Here is a 23,066-nt window from a genome sequence, read left to right on the forward strand (position 1 = left end):
AGAAATCATCATTCAAATAAATGCCAAAGAGGACTGGGCTTTGCAGATTGGCTGTTTCTTGTCCCCGTGGGTGGTAATGAATGAAATTGGTTTTGTACTCATTTTTAAATGAAATGACCTGAAGCTAATTTGTGCATTTTCTTTTCTTCTTCTTCTTCTTCTTTCCCCCCACCCCCAAGAAACTGGCATCAATTGATGTTAGCAAATAACGTGATGCAGTTGCCTTGTAGCATTCCGGGTTCGAAAAATCTAAAATTAGTTATTAAACGCTTTCGGATATTCTGATGGTTCCATCAATAAAAATACCAGTGGCGTCGCGCGGGTTGGATCTGCTGTCGCATGACTTATGCAACCCGCGCTACAAAATTCAAGTCAGTTTCACTCTATGATTGCTTTTTTTGAAGAATATATGTATGAGAATTTTACGAGTGCGTGGCACATCAGCGCTCATCTTAATTGGTCATGTTCAATGACTTGTAAGAGAACTTCGAATACTTTAATTTATCAATTAATATAATTTTAAATATGGAAAGCATAAAGGTCAAATGAACAATAGCTTATGAATAAATTAACTATGCTTCGCTCGCACCGTGTATGCGAGAAGCACAACGGGTTTACGCTTAGTGGGGAGATTAGATTATCATTAGCAAATACCAGAGTGAGACACCGATAATTTGAATTTTGATGCGATTTTTAAACCTGATCTGATCCTGTAGCTTCCTCTCTTTGAGGGTGGCAGCTGATTACTAGCGAGATAATGATGCAAGATGTTTTCCCGTTTCCTTCCTTGCCGTATTTCTATGACTGTAGCCTGTGTGTTCACGGGTCCAGTTTGCGGGATGAAAATCCCCAGATAAACTGGCGGAAAAAACCCTGCTGTCCACACGCAAGACCGGCTAACTTGACTATGGCTGAGGAAGATCCTTAAGCTCCTCACGCCGTCGACGAGAATCGAACTTAGGACATTCCTTCCCCCAGGAATATGATTAATTTGTCATATTTGCGGCAACTCATGACAAATGAGAACGTTCCATTGGAGTGTGACACAATACCCAATCACAGCCACTGATTTCTAGGTGCTACTGTCTCAGCGCACACCCTGCCACGCGCTTTGGGCGAGGCAGGCTGTGCGCTGATTGAAATTTCCAGGGTGTGTGAAGGTCAAATTCTTACTGAAACGTAATAATTTGACCTGCTGCGCCATTTGTACGTCTGTTCTAACGGCGCAAATTTGTATCTGTGACCGTACATCCAGGCTATTAACGCAAACGTGATACAATGTTTACGCGTCGAAAAGTGCCCTCTTCATGAAGCGTTAGTGTATTGTGTTTAATTTTCGGAATCACGCGAAAAGTCGAAGTAATTAGGGGAGTCTTTAACGGGAATAAATGCAAAAAATAATATCCGTATGATTGCTATTCTGCGGATGTGCACCGCACCCCTAGCACATCCCGAATATTCGCTCCCGATAAACACAAGCAACACATTCGGATGACTAGTTGTCAGGAGATTGATCCTTCCCTTTTCAACCAACTACTGAAGATTTGGTTTAATGTCATCATCTATAAATTATCTACACGAAATATTTCACTTTCAAATTAACAAGCTGTCGTTAGTGGCTTGAAAACAGTTTTTAAATGGTAGGATGCAAACCATTGATTTATTCAAAATAGTACGAGCTGCATGTAGTTATATCGCTATGATTTCACTGAGTTAAAATTTAATCGTAAAAGTGTAAAATAAATTGCATATAGAAATATAATTATATAAATATATATAATTTATAATATATACTAAACAGGTCATTAGACAACTGTAGTATCCAGATGGTTTATGTCTTTGTAAATATCATTATTGGCCTTAAAAAAGAATGTGTTAATCGAATGAAAGTTTCCCATATTTTTGACAAGGATCGGCAGTTATTCCGATTCAAATTAGGGTGGTGAAGTAAGGCCTCGGCACTCTGTTCGTATACGCTTTAGAATTTATACCGACTTCTGTGTGGAAGGGGCTTGTTTCAGACCAGAGACTGTTGTGGTCGGCCTCTACTGCATGTTCCACTAATCCAGACTTATCGGATTCGTTGTGAAGAATATAAGATTGATGTTCTTGTCTTCTTTTTCTATTGAACGTTCGGTTTGTCCAAAGTAAGAAAGATGGCATTCAAATGGAACTTGGTGTACATCAGGAAGAGACATAGTTGAGCGTTTATCTTTAAAAATGGGAAATACTTGGATAGCATATTAATAGAAATATAAGTACTACTAACTTTAAAAAAAAAAAAAAAAAACGGCTAAAGAATTTATTTCCTAATAGCAATAAGAAATGGTTCAAGTATAGCTTAGAAAAAAGTGCCTCCAGTAGGGAAATAGAATCGAACGTTCTTCTTGAGACTGATTTTTTTTTATAGTTGAACAATTCTCGCCAGTACCAACTTGTACACGGAGATGACCTGTCTACACTTCATATAAATGGGAAACATAAATCAGTGACGTCGTGAAAAATTCTCAGACATGCGGTTTGCTGCGTTTTGTAAATAAATTTTTTAAATTCATTATACCACAGCTTCAGACACGTGATCATCAGGTAGGTAAATACAGCATATCCTGTTGGTACTACAGTCGATTTTCTTGGGCCCAAAAACCCGAGTTTCCAAGAGAGAAAAAAACCTGCTTGCCCATGCCAGAAATCGACTAATTTGATAACCGATCGAATATACGCTTAGAAAAATTTCCTCGTCGACGACTAGACTTATAAGTCTAACTTCGAGCAACCAAGCAGATAACGAAAAAAAAAAAAAAAAAGCTAACAAATCACAGTTAAAGTGAAACAACATGATAAATAGTACTTTGTTGCCTCATGCTTAGCTTTTATGGCCGTTCGTAAACGGTTGGGTATATTATTTACTAGCAGCTCAGTCTTTTTTTTTTTTTTTAATCAAAAGATGTCCATATGGTCTGCATACTAGAAACATGTTCATTTTTGTCTCTTGGGAATACTTCTTGAAGGCGTTTCTTCTTAATTCCCACGGAAATCACAACTTAAATTTTTGAGCGCTTTCTGTTACTGGCATGAGAAGATTTATGTGATGGTGATTTCCCTTTTCAGCAAGATGGTACACTTTGGAATTGATTCTTTAGTACACAGCCTACCTGGACCCTCTGTGGTCATGCAAGCCTATACCATGAACAGAGGTTGAAAATTTCACCGAATGTTTCAAGCATTCCTTATGAAATGCTTCTTCCTTAAGGCGCCAAACGAGTATCCTTTGATGGCCATGAGACACACATTGTGTGTGTCCCATCTAGTATCTTATAAAGCAGTATTTCACAACCTTTTTGATGTCGCGGACACTCCCTGTAGAGAATGTTAATTTACCGCGGCCCCCATAAAATCCTAAATGGAAATTTTTTATATTTTACATATCATAAAGTTGAAGTAATAAATTATAATTTTACAACACAAAATGTGCCATTAATGACAATGCAATACTATTATAAATGGAGATAATCGGAAGAATATGAACATATCAATTAGGACAGGTATGAACAACATGATAAGATAAAGTTTAATGAAAATAAACTATAATGAAAATAAACTAGGACGCCCTTTGAATTACTCGCGACCTCGGATTAGGAAATACTGTTATAAAGTTTTATAACATTTCACAGAGCACCACACCCTTTACTCAAAGCACGAAAGAAATTATCAATTTCTTACATAGTGCTGTACAACCTTGATGTTTCAGTATTAACTTCTGCAGCATCAGCGATCACCTAATTTAATGTGTTTGCTGCTCACATGTGTCTCTTAATGCTCGCGTGTTAGCCCCGTTATCGTATTCTTGTTTCCATCAATTTTTAATATCTAAATTTAAATATTTTAGTCTAAGAGGTGCAACGATAAGCCTTCAGACTTTGAGAAATCTAGTTAGCTGTTCTTTCTGTTTCTCAAGTTCTTTTTCTGCTTTTCCTTTTTTATTCTATTTGAAGCTAGGTATAATTATTTTGTCTTCATTATGCCCAAAAATTTATTTTAAAGTAAAAAACTCACTGAACAAAAATTTGTTTAAGACATTAAAAATAAATGTAAATAAAATTAATAAATACTTAAAGAAATGCATAAATTCTCCTTTGATTTTTAAAGCCATAGGTCAAATTTTGAATCTACTTATTCAGTGTAAATTAGTATTCAAAAATTCGACGATTCACAAAACCATGAGTGAGGTGTATTCCTCAAAGAATGCCTAAATGTCAATTCGAAATAGAGATTAAGTCGGATACATGTACGCGCCTCATATTCTAACAGGGGAATGCACGCTGCACGTAAGAATGAAAGTCGGAAGTGTAAGGTTCCCCTTGTCATACGATGCCCTGGACGAGCTCCGGCCTCATCCATTGCTTCCACCAACTCTATACTACACATAGCGAAAAAAATTGCAGTTTTTACCAAATGTTATTAAAATTCGCAGTATTTAATAGGATATATTTAGTACATACCCACATTTAATAAACGCTAATATTAAAATATGTTCTTATTTTTTTCTACTCATTTCAGCGGCCCTTGAAGGCGCGACGATGCGATGCATCGCCTGCTTAAGGTGTTATGCCAACCCTGCACACAAAACATAATTTCATCGCATAAAGGTACCTTTTTTCCAGTCATCCTGACCCGACAGCTGTCTTTCTTACACCATTGTACTCTAGCTGCCTTTTGCTTGAAAGTCATAAACGGCTTCGTCTTAGAAACACGTGATTTAAAACCCAACTTGTGAATTTCTCTCAACGTCGTAGACTTAGACATATTCACACCCGATTCTTTCCATCTCCTGTGAAACCACCTCACACTTCGGAAACCATTTTTCCTCGACATTCTTCCATCTCCTCTCATCTCTTGATGTAGTTATTATCTTTCGATCGCTTCAACAGCAGTCGAAAGGTAATAACTGGTTTGAAATTTCGTGATGTAATAACGAAAGGTTTGAAAACTCCGGTGATTAGAATGCTGTTTCAATACCTTACTCACGCTTGCTTGACAACTTATCAATTCCTTAGCAAAAAACTTTGGGGTTTGGCCTTCTTTATGTAGAGACACACCGTACGAACTTATTACCTTCCGATATGTCACTTGTCCGACCCCTATTTATCAAAATGATTAACTGAAATCCACGCGCAAACGATTCCTCACACACGAGTCATCCCCAGCTGAGGAAATACATGGCATTTCTATCTTGTCCTCAAAACAGATCGAAGAAATTTAGAACATTGTAATACTTTGAATCACATTAAAAATTATTCTGATATTTTGAATGTTTTCAAATAACCATTCTCTTTTCATTTGAATTACATTTATATCTGATAAAATGGTTCTATAATCTGCAAAGTAGATTTAGACGATGCTAATTCATATTTTGTAATAATTATTCTTTGCAATAAATTAGAATTGCAAATCATTCAACAAATTTTCTTTGATTATACTAATTTTTTGATTCGGAGGTGTGGAATCTGCAGGAGACTTATAAATAGTGACTGTTATGCTTATAACAATCACTACTTAACATAGTTGAGTGAATGGAGTCCACTTTTGTGACATGCTAATATGGTTATTCGGTTAGGATTGAAGTAGGGAGCAGTGCAACTGGAGCTTTAACTTGTCTTTGCGGCCAGTATGACAGTGGCATTTTCATTTCATTTTCATAAAACCAGTTTTATTATTTTTAATGCAATGATTGCAATATATATTAATAAATGAAACGATCCCTGAAATATTAATAATTGACCTTAAAACACTTGGCAATTAAAGTGTCGACTGCAAATGTTTCAAAATAGGAAACAATATGAACATTTTCAAACGTTCTCTTGAATCTCATCAGATACCTTTTGCCGATGTAAGTTATAATAATGGTCAACACTTCTTCGAATGGTTCTCGTGCACTTCTAGATAGGTTGGATCATGTACAAAATCTTGTGGGTTTGGTATCATCTGAAATGAATCTAATACATGGGGAAAGAAAATTTTGCATACCTATAGAGCATCATGAGAAATAATTGAGAAAAAGAATTGAATTTAATTAGGTAAATCGCTGTCATAAGAGAATACTCTGATCGGTTCATTTAGGTGAAGTTTCCTCAAGGAAGTTGAAAGTAAAATTTCCTTCAATAAAAATTCGAGAAGAGACGTACGTCTTATTTTGAAGTACGTGATTACTTGATCTAATTTGCTTTTTGAGAATTGAATTTCAATTATATCCTCAGAGACACACTGTCATATTCATATTCGAAAACTTTTTTATAATTTTTTAAACAGCCTCTACATTAAAACGAGTATTTGTTAAAAGCAATTATATTATTAAAATAAACTTTACAAAAGGAACTGTATTTTATTAAATTTCAAAAAGTGGACCACCACAGCAGAAATTGCATAGCAATTACACTTTGTAATTCACATTTTACGAGTAATAAACTGTCTGCAAAGCAGATGAAATCAATTCCAATTTCACATTGAATTAAAAAACGGGAACATATGAAATGGTAGTGTAAACAAAAATAAATACACTAATAATGAATACAATAAAGCTAATTAACTAAAATTTTATTCTTTCAAAAATTCACTGAAAAAGTCCACTTTGATATTTAAGATGAAAAAATCTAAAACGCCTACAGTGAAGTTGCACTTTCCAGTATACTAACTGCTGCTGTCGTCTCAATTTCATTACTTTCATGTTTTTACCTACTCTGACGGTCTTCAAACATATGAACTTCACAGAACGAGAAGTAGTATGGCTGCACACTAAAAGGTTGGGTGCAAATATTTCATGGTTACTAGATATTAGGATGTATAAAATTTAACCGAGTTCTCACAGAAAAGAAAATATTCAGAGTAATCTCAAATAATTTTCATCTGCCTCGTACGAGAAAAACCAAGATCTTCAAACACTTCTCTGAAACAGATTTTTGTTTTCTTTTCATCGTCAAGTGCGAAAACATCGATTTAATTTAAATAACTTGCGAGGAATCGACCGAATACCATCAGAAACAAAATCGCAGGTAGTCGGTTAGGGAAACAGTGTATCCATTCCTTCAAGAAAATTTTATTTCGAAGGTAGTAGCAAAAATTATGCAAAAAAAAAAATATTGAACCCTTGAAGTGACTTCAGATTACCCCTGCTTGATGTAAGTCACGCAAGTCCCCGATATCGCATAACACAAATGGTGTCTACAAGAGTTCAATTTTTGTGTGATAGTACAACCCATTCGGTTCGCACTGTTTAAAATTTGCGATGGATTTTCCTTCAGTTAACGTATGATATTTTAAAACTCAAGTAACATTTGAAAAGGCAGTGGTTCTCTCTAATGTATTATTTATTTTCGAAAAACAAAAATAATTATGAACCCATTGAAAAGGAATACTTTTAAGTTGTGCTCAAAAGGGAGGCTCGGAGAAATGCAAATAAAATTGTATGTATATGATGAGGTTGCATACTCACCCACTATTCATTAGCTGTGTTGAATTATTGAGTGAGTCACAAGGTGTTCCTTTCGCGAGAATATTTTCCCACATGTTGGACAATGCAATGGTTCTCAACAATATGAATTCTTACGTGTTTTTAAATGCGAACTCTCAAACAGCTTGATGCAAATATCACACGAAAAAGTTTCTCTCTGGTGTGAACACTTTCCTGTCTATTATGGAGAGACTAGTGAAAATTTCTTGTGAGATTTTACACGCAAAGGAGTAATCTCTGGTGTGCCTTATAATGTGATCTTTGAGACAGTCTTATTCATAAAATTGTTTCCCACATATTTTACACAAAAAAGCTCTTCTTTAGTCAGAAGGTGGCATTTCTGGTGTGATTTTTAAGAAAGCTTAAAGTAGAATACCCAGAGCTGAACCCGGGACAAGTGAAAGGTTTCTCATCAGTATGTATTCTTAGATTTCTTTTCAGACTCGAACTGATTGAAAACCGTTTGTTGCAAATTTTGGATAGAAAAGTTTTCTGTTGTGTGAAGAATTTCGTGTCTTTTCAGCTTCGAACTGTCTGAAAACATCTTGTTGAAATTTTCGCATAGAAAAGGTTTCTCACAAGTATGAATACTTCGATGTTTTTCCAGACTCGAACTGTCTGAAAACTGCTTGTTGCAAATTTCGCATAGTAAAGGCTTCTCATCAGCATGAACTCTTAGATGACTTTTCAGATTCCAAATGACTGAAAACTGCTTGTTGCAAATTTCACACAGAAATGGTTTCTCACCAGTATGAATTCTCAGATGACTTTTCAGACTCGAAATGACTGAAAACTGCTTGTTGCAAATTTCGCATAGAAAAGGTTTCTCACCAGTATGAACTCTCAGATGGTTTTTCAGACTCGAAATGACTGAAAATTGCTTGTTGCAAATTTCGCATAGAAAAGGTTTCTCACCAGTATGAACTCTTAGATGTCTTTTCAGACTCGAAGTGACTGAAAACTTCTTGTTGCAAATTTTGCATAGAAAAGGTTTCTCACCAGTATGAACTCGTAGATGGCTTTTCAGACTCGAACTCTCTGAAAACGTCTTGTTGCAAATTTCGCACAGAAAAGGTTTCTCACCAGTATGAACTTTTACATGGCTTTTCAGACTCGAACTCTCTGAAAACGTCTTGTTGCAAATTTCGCAAAGAAAAGGTTTTTCGCCAGAATGAACTCTTAGATGTCTTTTCAGGCTGGAACTTTCTGAAAACGTCTTGTTGCAAACTTCGCAGAGAAAAGGTTTCTCACCAGTATGAATTCTTATATGTTTTTCCAAACTCGAACTATCTAAAAACCTCTGGTTGCAAATTTTACACAGAAAAGGTTTCTCACCAGTATGAATTCTTCGATGTCTTTCCAGACTTGAACTGAATGAAAATTTCTTGTTGCAAATTTCACACTGGAAAGGTTTTTCACCAGTATGAATTGTTATTTGACTTTTCAGACTCGAACTGCCTGAAATCATCCTGTTACAAATTTCGCAGGGAAAAGGTTTCACACGAGAATGAACTCATGTATTTTCGGTCTCGAAATGTTTGAAACTTCTTACAAATCTCGCAAGGAAAATGTTTCTCATATTAATGATCATATGCGAAATACTTTTCGCTATTTTTATATCAGTTAAGATATTTCAATAGAAAATGTAATTGAGCTGGATTCTTCAAATAGTGCAGGAGGAGAATTGCTCATTGCTTTTTGAATTTGTTTCTGGATTCCATTCTTATTTTGATGATTTTCTCTTACCGCACTTACAAACAACTTATCAATCTTCATATATTGCTGGTTAACAGTTTGGTTTTAAAGCTTTAGCAGGCAAAATATCTCATGTCAGTAACTGTATTAACAATCTGAAAAGAAAAAAAAAGATGTTAAATTTAAACTCCATTTAGCAAATGGAATATTCAACATATTATCTAATATTCAATTGCAATTAATGTTGAATTTTAATCTAGAAATTTAATATTTGTAATGAATAGTGGACACAAAAATAACTAAACTTTTTATGGATAATTACAGTGAGTATTGTTGCTCTTTAAAATGATGAAGTGCAAAAACCTGATTTCTTTTGCCAAAGGCATCATGACAAAGCAATAAGCTAATTGGAGAGCATGGGATCGGATTATAATTGGAAGTTGAACATGTCCCCAGGCAGGAAGAAGACTAAGGATGAAGATAGATATGAACGCATTTCTTACAAACCTGAAAACTGCAAAATAACTGTCAAGGTTTAAAGATAGCTTTTCAATCTGGGAGTGAATTTCTTAAGTACCATTTTATTCGGTTGGTTGGTTGTAAGTTATTACCAGACGAGTAGTTGTGATTTACAATTGTAGGTCGCACGAACAGCCATACAGTGGTTGGTATTGTTCTCTGTTCTTATTTCTTTGGATTTCCTTCTTTTCATCATTCTAAGGGATAATCCATGTAGATAAGCAGAGGTCCCTCTTCCAGATCACCCAATTTCAGGCTTTCCTCTTTAACAGCTTTATAATCTCTTCCGAAAAATGTAAACACTTCGTCTAATAATGTATATTTCGGCTGTCCTCTTCTTCTCTTATCTGGTTTATCCTCTTTTAACATGTCTAAAACGCATTCATTGTCTCCTCATGTGTGCGAGGAAAGAATTTTAAATATACGAATCTTTTATTTCTGGCAAGAGTTATTCGTTAGTTTTCTTTTCTCCGTGTCTTTACTAACCTTACATGTATTAAATGATCTTTTTCTTTTCTTTAATTCTATGAATTTTCGTTCGTATTTTCACTACACATCTTCCATCATCTTCGGTAATTCCTCTAGGATATATGATTTATTATACTTGATCATTTTTATCTCTAATTACAATTTTATCTTCTACTTCTTCTTCTTTTTTTTGACACTGTCAGCATTATTTTAGTTTTTGTTTTATTGATTTAAAGCCAATAATCAGATACAACCTTCCATTCTTTTTAAAACTTGTTTTAAAAATATTTTAAAACTTGTTGATTCTCTGCTACTACAGTTAAAACTTTTCTAAAAAAACAAATCCTTTCTAATCCTAATCTATCCAGAAGGAATGTGGGAAGACGAAATCAGGCAGACGTAAAACAGTTATTAAAACTTCTGCAGGTGTTTCCTGTGTTGCAGATCAGTGTTCAGATAGCAAATTCATTCTTCCATTAAATTTCTTCATAATGATAGATTATGAAGAAATTAGATTTCTTGTTCGGTAATTTCACTATTCATGTTTTCTTCACTGTATGGGCCTTCACGATATTCCATCTTTCTCTCTTTCTACTATCTTTCTGTTACCAGTAACTTTCCTTTTTTTGTTTTAATCTCGTTCTTCACTTTTTGATTTCGGGTTGGAATAGAGGATGAATTATTTGATATTCCTTATTACACATTTCATTTATATTTAATTTCTTTATATTACTTTATCCAATTCTCCTTTGCTTTTTTCTTTAAGTCTTCTTTATTCTTCCTTCGTAGTCCTCCATACTGTTCCTTGCTTTTCACAATTTTGACTGAAGTAACTTATTTGTAAAATATAAGGGTTTCTCTTTGGAAATTTTATAAATCTTAATACTTTGTGTGCTGATCTTTTATTTATTTCTATAGATTTTGAATAAACTGCAAGAGAAAATGCATGGAAGCTGGGCAAGAGCTAGGTTTTTTACTTGGAGAGTGGTGAATGAGTGGAATAAGCTTCCAGAGTCTGTTGTGGGTGCTACGACAGTGAATGAGTTCAAGGCAAGGCATGATAGATACTGTGTGAATGTCGAATAGTTGTTCTTGACATGATGTTAGGATCTCCCTCGATGAGTCTGTCGACTCCTTGGAGTTGCCCGGAATAATAATAATAATAATAATATTTAGCTCAATATGTCATGAGCTTCGTTTAGGGAGAAGACAGAAAAACATTTAAATTCCAAGTACAAGAATGATTCATACAGCATGCATATAATATCTCATGTGTGGTTAGCAGCTCTCGACGTAGGAATAGATATATAATTGAGAAATAATAAATTCATTTTGAAATAATTATATAACATATTAAAAATTACAAGCAATTAACAGAATCACTTCTCGCAACTTAGAAACACGCATAGTCTGTCCAATTAATATTAGGACGGCGGCATAGAGCTTCACTTGATTAAAAAAAAATAGACAATCAAATATGAACATACTGTAGTGTAGCATCTTTTTACGGTTCCAGTGAACTCTGTTTTGTGTCGATGGCGTGAGAACAAAGCTTGAACCTTCAAAATCCAAACAACTTATATAATCATGATGTTCTTCTCTTTTAATACTATCAAAACGACCAATCTGTCCATAGCAGCAAATATGAGAAGAACAGGATGTTTCATAAACACCATTCAAGGATAAGGACGATAATGTATCTTTGATATGTGATACAAAAGATGACAACTTCGTGGCTGGCTGGTTTGAAGATGGTGCACAAATTATAACTGAGAAAGGTCCTCGATATTTGTTCAGATGTTCCTTTGAGGAAGGTTCTGTTGATCCTTTTAACGTCAAATTGCAAGCTGGAAGAGGGACGATAACTATCAAATAATTTCTCTATCAAGGACACGCTGTATCTATTAAGTGTTTCCTCCTACTTGACAGATGCGATCGACATATGTGATATTATATGCATGCTGCACGACTCATACTTTTATTCAGAATTTAAATATTGTTACCAGGTTTTCTGTCTTCTCCCTGAAAGGAACTCATGACATATTGAGCGAAATATATAGGAGTAATAAATTAAACTTAATTTTCTCTTCTATGAGTTGCTTGGTATTTAAAAAAAAAATATATATATACACGTATGTCTCTATTAAACAATTCGCAAGTTAGTTTTATTTTCTTGATAACATGCAATCTTCTCTACTGTTATCTGCATGCATTCTCTTTTTAAAATTGATTTTTATATGAGGGTTGCAGCATCTATTTCACTATTCTATTTTATTCTCTGCTTATTCAATGTATTTTCTCATTTTTTAAAATATATTTTGCAATAGTGAATGTTTAGTCACTCTCTATTTCAGTTCTGGGGAGGCTGTAACATGACTTGAGATTTTTTTTTTTTAATCTTTTCTTGACTATTATGTATTTATCCTGGTGTCGTGCAACATCTTTTGATGATTTCCATGTATAGCATCTCCGTTTGGTACTTCAAAAAGCGTATTGCCAACTATAAGGTCATATTATTTATAGAAATATAGAAGTCGTTCTCCTCTTAAATTCTTCCAAACCCTTCATTTATTTCACTCTGTGTCCTCTCCAACCACTCCATTAAAGTGACTATAAGTACCAGCAATTGCATTGTACTGACCTATAAATAAGCATGTAGCGAGGACCGCTTACAATCTATAAAATAGTCAAAACCTATATATATTAAGAGAAATGAAATGCATTTGGCCAGTACCGTCGACAGGGTGTAAGATAGAGGCAGCCTACCTCACCATGCCGCTTAAAAAGGTCGCTTCTTCAGCCATATTTGCAGAGACGCCTTATTATGTCAACAAGATGTTTTACAAATACACTTGTAATTTATACTTGTAATTTATTAGAAAGATGAATTCTCATATCTGGTGTAGCTTCGAGTCTGTTAGTGGATTTTGATTTGGTTGCAGCATGATATGAAGATTCTGCCTCGCATAAATATGTCGCTGTAAAAGGAAGTAAAACAAGAATAGCTAGTTTTGACACGCTGGGGTACTCTTCTGTTAAATTTAACTAAAAATAATTTAATGGCAGTTCCTTGTATTTTTGTTTTAAATCAGTCACTAATTAAGTCAATTCGATTTCCATAATCACCTGTGCTGAAGCCTGCTGTCTTAACTGTCACGGTAAATAGATTCAGAACACAGGAATTGTTCTGACTGGATTTTGGAAAATATTGCAAAAGGATTGATTGTAAGTCATGCAAGTGTTCTAAAATGTTCGCACACACGACTAGATACCTACGTACTTCACTCACGCTAGGTGTCGGCAACCGTGGGAGACTGTCAACCAGCCGCTGAGTCATGGCTAGCGCGCGAACTGGCCTTAATAGCACAATCTGCAAGCAAAGTTAGGAGCGGTTGATTTTCAAACATGTTTGTACTTGTCACAGCATTTAAAGCCATATAAGTCTCATATTAATTTTGATAATTTTTCACGGAACACTTATTCACTTTCCGAGGAATACGGTTTGGGAAGGCTGCCATAAAGAATCGTGCAATGTGAATTTTATAAACTTTTATAGTCTATCGAAATATTTAGTTAAATATTATGATATGTTTTGCATGAATGTTTCTCTTGTAACATAAACAAAATAGCAATTGAAGATTTTCTTATATTTTTGTCTCACAATCCATCAGGGGCGATATTTAATTGTTTGACTCAGAGCGCGATCTTATCCCATGAAATTCTTGCTTTTGGCATTTTAGCGACTCATACTTTATGTTTACTGCAATAAAATACAATTTTTTCTCAAAAACAGGTCTTCGAGACTCACGCGGGTCTCGAGTACCTGTTATAAAGTTTATTAACGTTTATAATATAAAGAATTTTATCTTTAAAGCTACTCTGTGTTCATTATCAGTGGACAGCATGTAATGTTGTAATTATATTCCCCGACCTGCGTGCTGTTTTTCATGTTGCTCCCACCTACGAAAAGCTGAAGAGACGACAGTTTGAAGTGGAACAGATACAAATGCTTGTATACGATTGACAATTGTTCGAATGCTTGAATCGAACCAGAGACATTAGGTCTACACACCATGAAGATGCTCCATTTAGCATTACAAGTGGATGAGGATGTTTGTGAAGGTTGTCCAATGGGACAAGAATCACAATTGGATTGTTGTTTAAAATTCCTAAGGGACAAACAACTTCAATAGTACAGTTAGAAGGTTTGCTAGTGAGGAAGAAGACTGTCTGGTTTGGATATTCATGTGAACCACAGCAAGAGTTGCAGAGCTATGGGAAGAGTATTTGCATTCAATGTGCAAGACTGCCTGAAGCAGGGAAAAGTTTGATTTCAATCACCGACCAGAATTGAACGGATGACGGTAGGTAGAGTTCACATATGAAATCAGTCTGTATCACTTAGCTGTAGACCGATGTTATTTTTAAGATGAATGATGTTCTGTTCATGGAATTAAGATAAATACAAAAAAAAATATATATATATAATTTATAAAGGGTGAATACGTTTATGCTTTTGGGGAAAAAAACAGAGGCTCAGTTAACAATACGGCGAGTTCATTAAAACGATAGCATTCAGCGAGTTTCGTTTTGTTTTGCATCTGTTTGAACAGTGTTTCTCAAAGTGTGGTATGCGTAAGCCGGGGGTACGTGAAAGATGTTCAGGGGGTACGTGGCAATTTTCGGCTATGCATGACTAACGCATGGAATCATTATTAAGAAAAATAGAATTATTTTAAACGCATATATTTCCCACCATTTCTCCTACTCAAATTGTGATAACTGCTTCATTTGAATAGTCTGCAAATTCGCGGGCAATTACTCGTGGATCTTCGTATATGAACATACACTGCGAGTCTGAAATGATAGCGACTGATAAAAAAAGTAATGATATGAATCAATTTTGTTATATTAAAAACAAGGCACATTTTTTGTTTACGTGTACATCTAAATTCAAATACAATAGACATTTACAACGAAACATATTTTTTATTTTATTTATCATTATTATTTTGATAAGGGGGTACTTGGTAATAAGGAAAACTTAGGAAAGGTACACGAATATCTGAAGTTTGAGAAACACAGTGTTAGAAGAAATAATCGTGTTACTCTTAGCATATCACAACCATAGATGCCTGTGCAGTGCGCAACGTGTAAACTATGGTTTATACGTGTATACGATGGTTTTTCTCAATACTTATTTGACAGTGAAAATACACTCACTGCAGATTTGCTAAATGCGTACTCGATTAAAACTCACCCTATTGTAAGGTAATATGCCTTTGAAGTGTCAACGTTGTGAAACTGTGTCCATTCAGTTTGAGAAAGCATATGATCTTTTAGAGAGTTGTTGAAGGGCTACTTTTAATTATTAAAATAACTAGAATGAAAAACGATTCCTCTTGAATAAGAAATTCAATACAATAAACGTTACTCAATTTTAAAATGCCAAAATAGATGTTATTTTCATAAGATTTGATATTTAAAAAAAATAAATACATAAGATGCCATATAATCTTAATGGAAACAGGTCAAATATCCTCGAAAATTATTTGGAACCATTTTAAATACCATCATTTAAAATTATTCGTACTTTTCATAGAATTCCTTTAAAATATTCTTCAGATTGTTATTCTTGCCTTGAGTTATGTTATGATGCTCCATTCTGTGTCGAGTAAATGAAATAAAAGCTCTGCTTTCAAACATGCTCAATATTCATTCAATGCCAATTGGGCTATGTTTTTCTGTTTAGTTCTGCTTGTTCTTGCGTAGTCGACTTTTCCTTAAACTATTCATTTCACAAAAGAAACAAGAATCACCGATCAAGTAAATGAATGAAATGATTAAATGTCCTCGAACTTGGAAATTCTTGACATTTCAAGTGAATGGTCTTGAAGACACTGATGGCAAAAATAGTTTGCACTTCCAGCTTTACTCTCTTCATGATTAAATCAACCTAATTATTAACAAGAACTTCATACAAAGGAAATATTTGCGTAAACAATTTCTCAACATTGCTTCATTTTTGTTCAATTATTTTTAACGAATTTTCGTCGGCTAGTCACTCCATCAAATAAACAGCAGATGGCAGCACAAGAAAATCTTGATCGCATTTCGCCATCCGTTGCCACTGACGACGAAAATTCGTTAAAAATAATTGAATCAAAATGAAGCAATGCTGAGAAATTGTTTATGCAAATATTTCCTTTGTATGAAGTGCTTGTTAATAATGAATTTTAAACCATTTCACTAATCTCCGTCATTTTTTTAAGCTGCTAGGGTTACAGTTATTGATAAAAAGAAATCTGAAGTAGGAATATCCAAATGAACGCAATGCAGCTAATCATGTCCATATGGCATCCATTTTAATTAACAATAGCATAGTTTAATTAGCATTTATTAGCATATGCAACTTTTCGAAGCTTCCTAGTCCTAATCTGCTGATCAATGTACAATTCGGGAAATTCAATCGCACTTAATGCCTACATCTTTCAACCTTCAGACGTTGGTGAAAGAAAGAAAGAAAATTCTTCAAGTTGTTCAGAAATACTTTTCTCCAATCCATTAGCCGTCTTAAATGGAGACGTACACGGAGTTCCGTTTGACCATTTCAGATGCTAGTGATCGGTCAATTCTCAATCTTTTCTCACGATTTGGAATTCGGATCTCTACCATCTTATTTTCAGATGTCGTATTACTGGAATCTTTCATTAGATCAGTGGCAGTCCTACTGGGAAAGGGAAAGAGAAATGAGTTCGAATCTTGCAGAGAACATAGGTTTGAACCCGAGTGTTTGGGAGATGAATTTCATTTCCGATACAAGACCTCTGCAGAGTTAACTGGGGGTCTGATGTATATTCAAAAATTTCCATCTCCGCTATCAAGAACACCGTTTCAGCTACAAAAATCAATCAAAACACAACAGAATTATAATATTAATAAACAACAGGAAATATAATTGGATAACACAAGTTACGAAACTACTAGAAGTTTATAAAAACCTTTCACGTAGCGGGAGCAAGATAAAAAAAAAAAAAAGTATAAATACCTTAAAAGCTTGGAATCATAAATTGGAAGGAAGAAATAACAGGATAGAATAAATTAACAGCATTTCTCGAATTTTCGAGATAACACTGTTTCATGCGGTTAGTGATGGAGGAAATTATGTTTAAAGAGTCATAAATTTGGTAACATCGTTGGATAATGAGAGGGTAGATGATATACCACCTTTCAGACCGGTTGCAGGAAACATCTGAGATAAGAGGAACTGTGTCCCCCTTCGGACAGAAGGCTATAAAAGTCGGATCTCTTTTTATGCGGTAGATCAGTTCCACAGAAAACCGCATTTTAAAAAATCGCACAAAAAAGACCCAACTCAGGTGAAAAATTAGGGATACTTTCCATAATTTTCTAAAACCGCATAAAACTGAAGCAATGAATTGAAATAAACCTAAAATCGCATAAAAAAAGTTTATAAGAATTCAGGAAAATAAGAATGCCTAAGTTTGTTTTAAAGCTTTATTCATTTAATTTTATTGAAAAGTAAAATTTTTTTTTTTAAACATTTTGTCATCAGAATTATCGTCGCTATTAGACAATATTCGGCAATGTGTGCGAAATCAGTGTCATCACCAGAAGAGATAGTCAGCGCATCAGATCTGTATGGTAACGGGAATGGTTCTTCACAAACCGAATTAGCTTCACCCTCGTTCTGTGCTGATTTTTTTCTTCTGACAATGTAATCAGTAATAAATTTTGCGATGATGATTTTACTAATTTTTTATAAAGCTCGCGATATCCTGACATACAGTTCTTTCTGCTCACGTTGTGTCATTAACAAGAAAATGATTTTCCAATTTATTGCACAGTTCAAGATCTTCTCGAATTATATTTGCAGTGAGGGGGGCCAGGTTTTTCTACCGCTTCACTATTGTTTTCTGAATCTTTGACAATGTCTAAAGTTAATCGATATCCAATAATATCATCGTCACTTGAGGCATTATCTACATGATTAAATCAGTCCAATATTTTCTTTTTTTCCAAACGTCAGTTACTGTTAATGATTCATTTTCTAGTTTATTCAATGTAAATTGAAAAGTGTGCTTAACGTAATATTTTTTAAAAGTAGCAATTATGCTTTGATCTAATGGCTGAATAATGCTCGTTGTATTGGATGGAAAAAACACTACCTGCACATTTGGATGTTCTAAATGCGGATGACTTGGTGCATTGTCAACAATTAATAAAACTTTAAAATCGAGAGCTTTTTGCTTCATATATGTTTCCACTTCTGGTACAAAGCAATTATTGAACCATTCAATAAATACAGCACTTGTTACCAGACCTTTGTATTAGCCATTCAATGTACCGGCAGCTGTTTTGGATCTTTGCCTTTTAGAGCACGTGGTTTTAGAGATCTATTTACTAGGAGGGGTTTCAACATTCGATTCCCTGGTGCATTGCTACGTTACTCGATCTTTGCTTGCTTTAAACCCACTTACTGTTTTCTCAGACTTTGCAATGCAAGTTGACTAGGTATTTTCTTCCAAAACAATTCCTGTTTCGTCAGCGTTAAACACTTGATTGGGACAACAACTACCATCTTCAATAATTTTGACTAACTTCTTTGAAAAGTTTTGGCTGCTGCAACCTCGCCTGTAATCTTCACGTTATGAAGTGCATTCCTTTTTAAAAACCCAGTTAGCCATCCTTTGATAGCCGAAAATTCTTTATTAGCCTGGGAAGCGGAAGTAGATGGCTTCATTTGCGTCATCTGTTCATAAAACCGAAGAGCTTTTTGATTTAATTAAATAACCACTTATAGGAATTCTTCTTTGAGTTAATTCTCAATCCAAATTACGAGCGCTCGTTCCGTGTTTCCTAATAAAGCATCTCTTAAGTACGATGATAATTTGGCACTTAGTTCTGTGCCAGAAATGATAGATTTTCTTATTGCCACTTCATTCTTTTTAATTGCGCTTATAGTAGATTCACCTAAATTAAAATGATTACCAATCGCCGCAGATTCCTCTACTTTTGCTAAGCGATCTAAAATTGCAATTTTCATTTCCAAAAAAATTGCTTTTCTTTGGTGCATTTTTTTTCTCCATTGGGCCAAATCAAATCTTTAAAATAAAATGAGCGAAATTTAGACTTACGATAATGAAAAGACAAACACTTACATGCAAAATTAAACGTAACGGGCACTCACTGCTTATACGTTACTTACGTTACGCCAGAATGTGCTGTAACACACTGTTCATTATGTACAACGGGGAAACCCCGAATTTGCATGAAATATGCACCGCATAACTTCAAAACCGAATAAAAAGAGATTCGAATGTACTTGAAAATCAACGCGAAGGAGTATTATGAGTAAAAAAAAAAAATTTAATGCAAGCGATCAAACGATAATGGCGAGTATTTTGTGGAGACAGCAGGAGCTCAGTATAAAACAGTAGTCGGTGTGAAGTGGATGAACAAAGAAAATACGCAAAGCAATAACACCACATACAAATATCTGGCTGCCTGCTTTTTATTTCTACATAGTGATACTGCTAGATCTTGCTAAGGGTTTTGAGAGGTTACGCCATGGAATACTCTTATGCAAATTAGAACAAATGGGGATGGATATTAAAGTGGTGATATGATAAGAGAATGGCTCATAGACAGATACCTAAAAAGTAGTGTATGGGGAAGCAGAAATCAGGATGAAGCCGGTGATCAGTGGTGTGTCTCAAGACCCTGTGCTCGGACCATTATTGTTTATTTTTTACATAAAGGTCATAAGAAATGACTTGAAGAAAGATATTCAGTTGCTTGCTGATGATGCAAAATTGGGTAGAGCAATAATTAACCAAGCTGATGTAAAGCGTGAAAGGATGATTTAAATAAGCTGGTAGAATGGGCAGAAGGTAATGGATGTCAGTTCAATGTGGAAAAGTGTAAAGTCATGCATTTTGGGATTAAAAAATTACAAGCAGTGTAACTGACGGAACTGTACTCCGAGAGATTGATGAGGCTAGGGACTTGGGGGTGTTGGTGGACATGGAGTTGAAGTTCAGAGGTCATCGCAAACCCTTGTAGTGTTATCTGAAATAGAGTGACTTCTATGGTCAGTTTTCTTTCCAGCATTTCCTGGAAAGAAAAATCCTACTTGCCTGTGCTGAAGGTAGACCATCTGGAGCCTTAAAAAAAAGTCTAGAAAACCCTACTCAGCTCTTAGAATCGTCTAGTGTAGTCACTGCCAGCTCTAGGGGGTTCTGGTGATGTAATTTTAAGTTGTGCGCCCCTTGCCTTTTTTTTTAAGGTGCTTAACATTTAACAGTTAAAAACTTCAAACACATATTTCTGTGTAAAATTGTGTACTTCGAAAAATCCATATATTATCCTCCCACCTGCTTTCCATTAATGTTATATTCGTCACAGCTTAAAAATAAAAATCTGACTGTTGAAAGAATATGGATAAATTTGGCCGACATGTTTATTTAAAAGTACCATAATCCTTGACACTGACGAGAAAACTTAATCAGATTATCTCGCGATCATAGCTGTCTCAGTTGCCTATAGTAAGAAACGCAGTTCCTTGTTCTATGCTGAGTAACTGGACTATTAAGGTTATCATCAAAAATCAGAGATCCTTGCATACTTTCTTCACTTAAATACTGCATCACCTTGGAGAAACAGTGTAATTTTTAATTATTTCTTCTAATTTTGCCTAATCACTTAGTCGACAACACGTTTTATTTGAAGATAATTAATCGAAATATTTTGAAGGAAAAAAAAACAAAACAGGCTGTTGACTTTCCAGATTTTGTTATTTTAATTTTTGTTCAAAACAAATTTCATAGAATACGTCACATATTTCCTGAAGGACTCACTTTCAAGAAATGTGATCTCAAAAAATTCACCCACAAAAATAATTCAAATCTTCATATATATGTATAAAAAAACCGAACAAAAATATACAACCATAAAAAAGAACATAAAAAATCCAACCAAACAACCCATAAACACTAGTTATTACCAAACAAAAAAAAATTCACATCCGCTTCACCAAATATTCATGGCCTAAACAGCAATATAAACGATGTGTACCACAATCTACGGTCGTCTTAACCAGAATTACTGTTCCTGTCAAAACCCCAACGGCCCTGACTACCCATTACACAGCTCTTTTCATCACCTGTGCATTTAACAGAACCCACATACCATGCTGGAGTGGAAATCCTTGATTAGCGTGATATAACATGGCCCAAAATTTCTCTAACAAATCAACCTGCCCTTTTTATATGCTCCATCTATGCTCTCCAAATCTGTCAACCACTCCTTCTAGAATTGAAATTTCTGCCGTCGAAAACCGCAAGAGTGAGGCCATCCTTCTTGGAGACTTAAAATCCACAAATCTAATTGGCTCCCCCCCTTCTCTGGTGTCATGGATCAAGCAGGCAGGGATGCTAATGTGTTTGCCATCAGCACTGACCTATATCAGATCATCAATCTACCTACCAGAATACCTGACAACCTTTCCAATTTGCCAACACACTACACCTCTTCCTAACAATCTCCCCTTCCAGGTATACTGTGCTTGTCAGTTCTCCTCTTTGTAACACAACACTATAAGGTTGCTATCATGTAGGAACTCCATGAATTATATGCCTCCCTCTCTCGCCTGGAGCATGTACAGCTTCAGTTCTTCTGATCAAAACACTAGCTCAAACGGAATAACAGAAATCATCCTCACAGGAATGAAGGCTTACATCTCTTGTTCCAATCCAAATTGTAAGATACCATCATGTGCCTGGTGCTCAAAAAATGAATCAACACTGTAAAAGAAAAATACCTCTGCATACCACGAATGAGTCAAGACGAAATCTTCTGTTGCCCACTCAGACTGTACTACAGCTTGCAACAGTCGTAAAAGAATGATCACCAAATCGAAATCAGACTTTGAAAGGGCCAAATGCTGCAGACTCGCTACCTGTCCAAATGGCAGTCAGTCTTTCTGGTCTGTTGCCAAGCGTATTGAGAGCAACTTCTGCTACCCAGGTTCCCATCACTCTCTCTCATTCTGATGGTACAGCAGTTTCCTCACCTAAAGACAAGACCGACTTACTGGCATCACTCTTTTCTTCAAATTCCTGCATTGGTGGAGGTATGGAACCCAGAGAAAGGTCTCTTACCTCCACCAACAAAGACACTCTTCATGGCAGCCACAGTCTTCCAACAAAAAGAAATCTCAAGAATTCTTACTAACCTGAACACAAAGAAAGCATCTGGTCTTCATAGTATTCCACCTATTGTGTTAAAAATTATGCCCCAGAATGAAGACCTACTCTGTGTTGCCACTTCAGTCTATTATATTCAGCTGCCATCTACTTCACAATATGGAAACAGGACACATATCAACTAATCCTAAACAACACTATGGATTCTGCTACTCTCAATCTACAGCTGAACTTCTTTCTTTAACCACTCACCCCTAGACTCAAGCCATAAAAAAATTAGAGAAACTCACATTATTGCTCTCGATATTTCAAAAGCATTTGAAAGGGGGGGGGTTGGCTAAGGAGCTTATTTAACAAACTGCCATCCTAATTTCTGCCTTACTCACTCAGCAACTGGTTCACTAACTTTCTCACTGGTCACTCATGCATACTTGACTAAATCTGATGAGGGTATACGGTTTACCCTCTTCAGATTTAGTCAAGTATGTAGGGGTACCCTAGGGTTCTGTTCTTTTCCCCATTCACTTCCTTTGGTATATGCATGATCTGGTCTTTTTTCTAACCTATCCACAGGTCTACCGATGATGACAGGACACTCCATTCCTCCCTTTCATTCGAAAAGTCTTGTGGTACTCAAGTATTAGAATCCTCAA

At 35.2% G+C, this 23,066-nt stretch overlaps 1 protein-coding gene across 1 annotated transcript; it reads right to left on the reverse strand.

The window, feature by feature from the left end:
- Nucleotides 1-7,245: 7,245 nt before the first annotated feature.
- On the reverse strand, nucleotides 7,246-8,972 carry LOC150093473 (uncharacterized). Its single transcript, XM_090413631.1, has one exon. It carries the CDS (start codon nucleotides 8,970-8,972, stop codon nucleotides 7,917-7,919), a length of 1,056 nt encoding a protein of 351 aa, XP_090269757.1. The 3' UTR covers nucleotides 7,246-7,916.
- Between the last annotated feature and the right edge of the window lie 14,094 nt (nucleotides 8,973-23,066).

The sequence above is a fragment of the Typopeltis vanoorti genome, chromosome 24, assembly GCF_054136105.1.
Source record: "Typopeltis vanoorti isolate ZY-2024b chromosome 24, IOZ_Tvanoo_1.0, whole genome shotgun sequence".
NCBI classification, from domain to species: domain Eukaryota; kingdom Metazoa; phylum Arthropoda; class Arachnida; order Uropygi; family Thelyphonidae; genus Typopeltis; species Typopeltis vanoorti.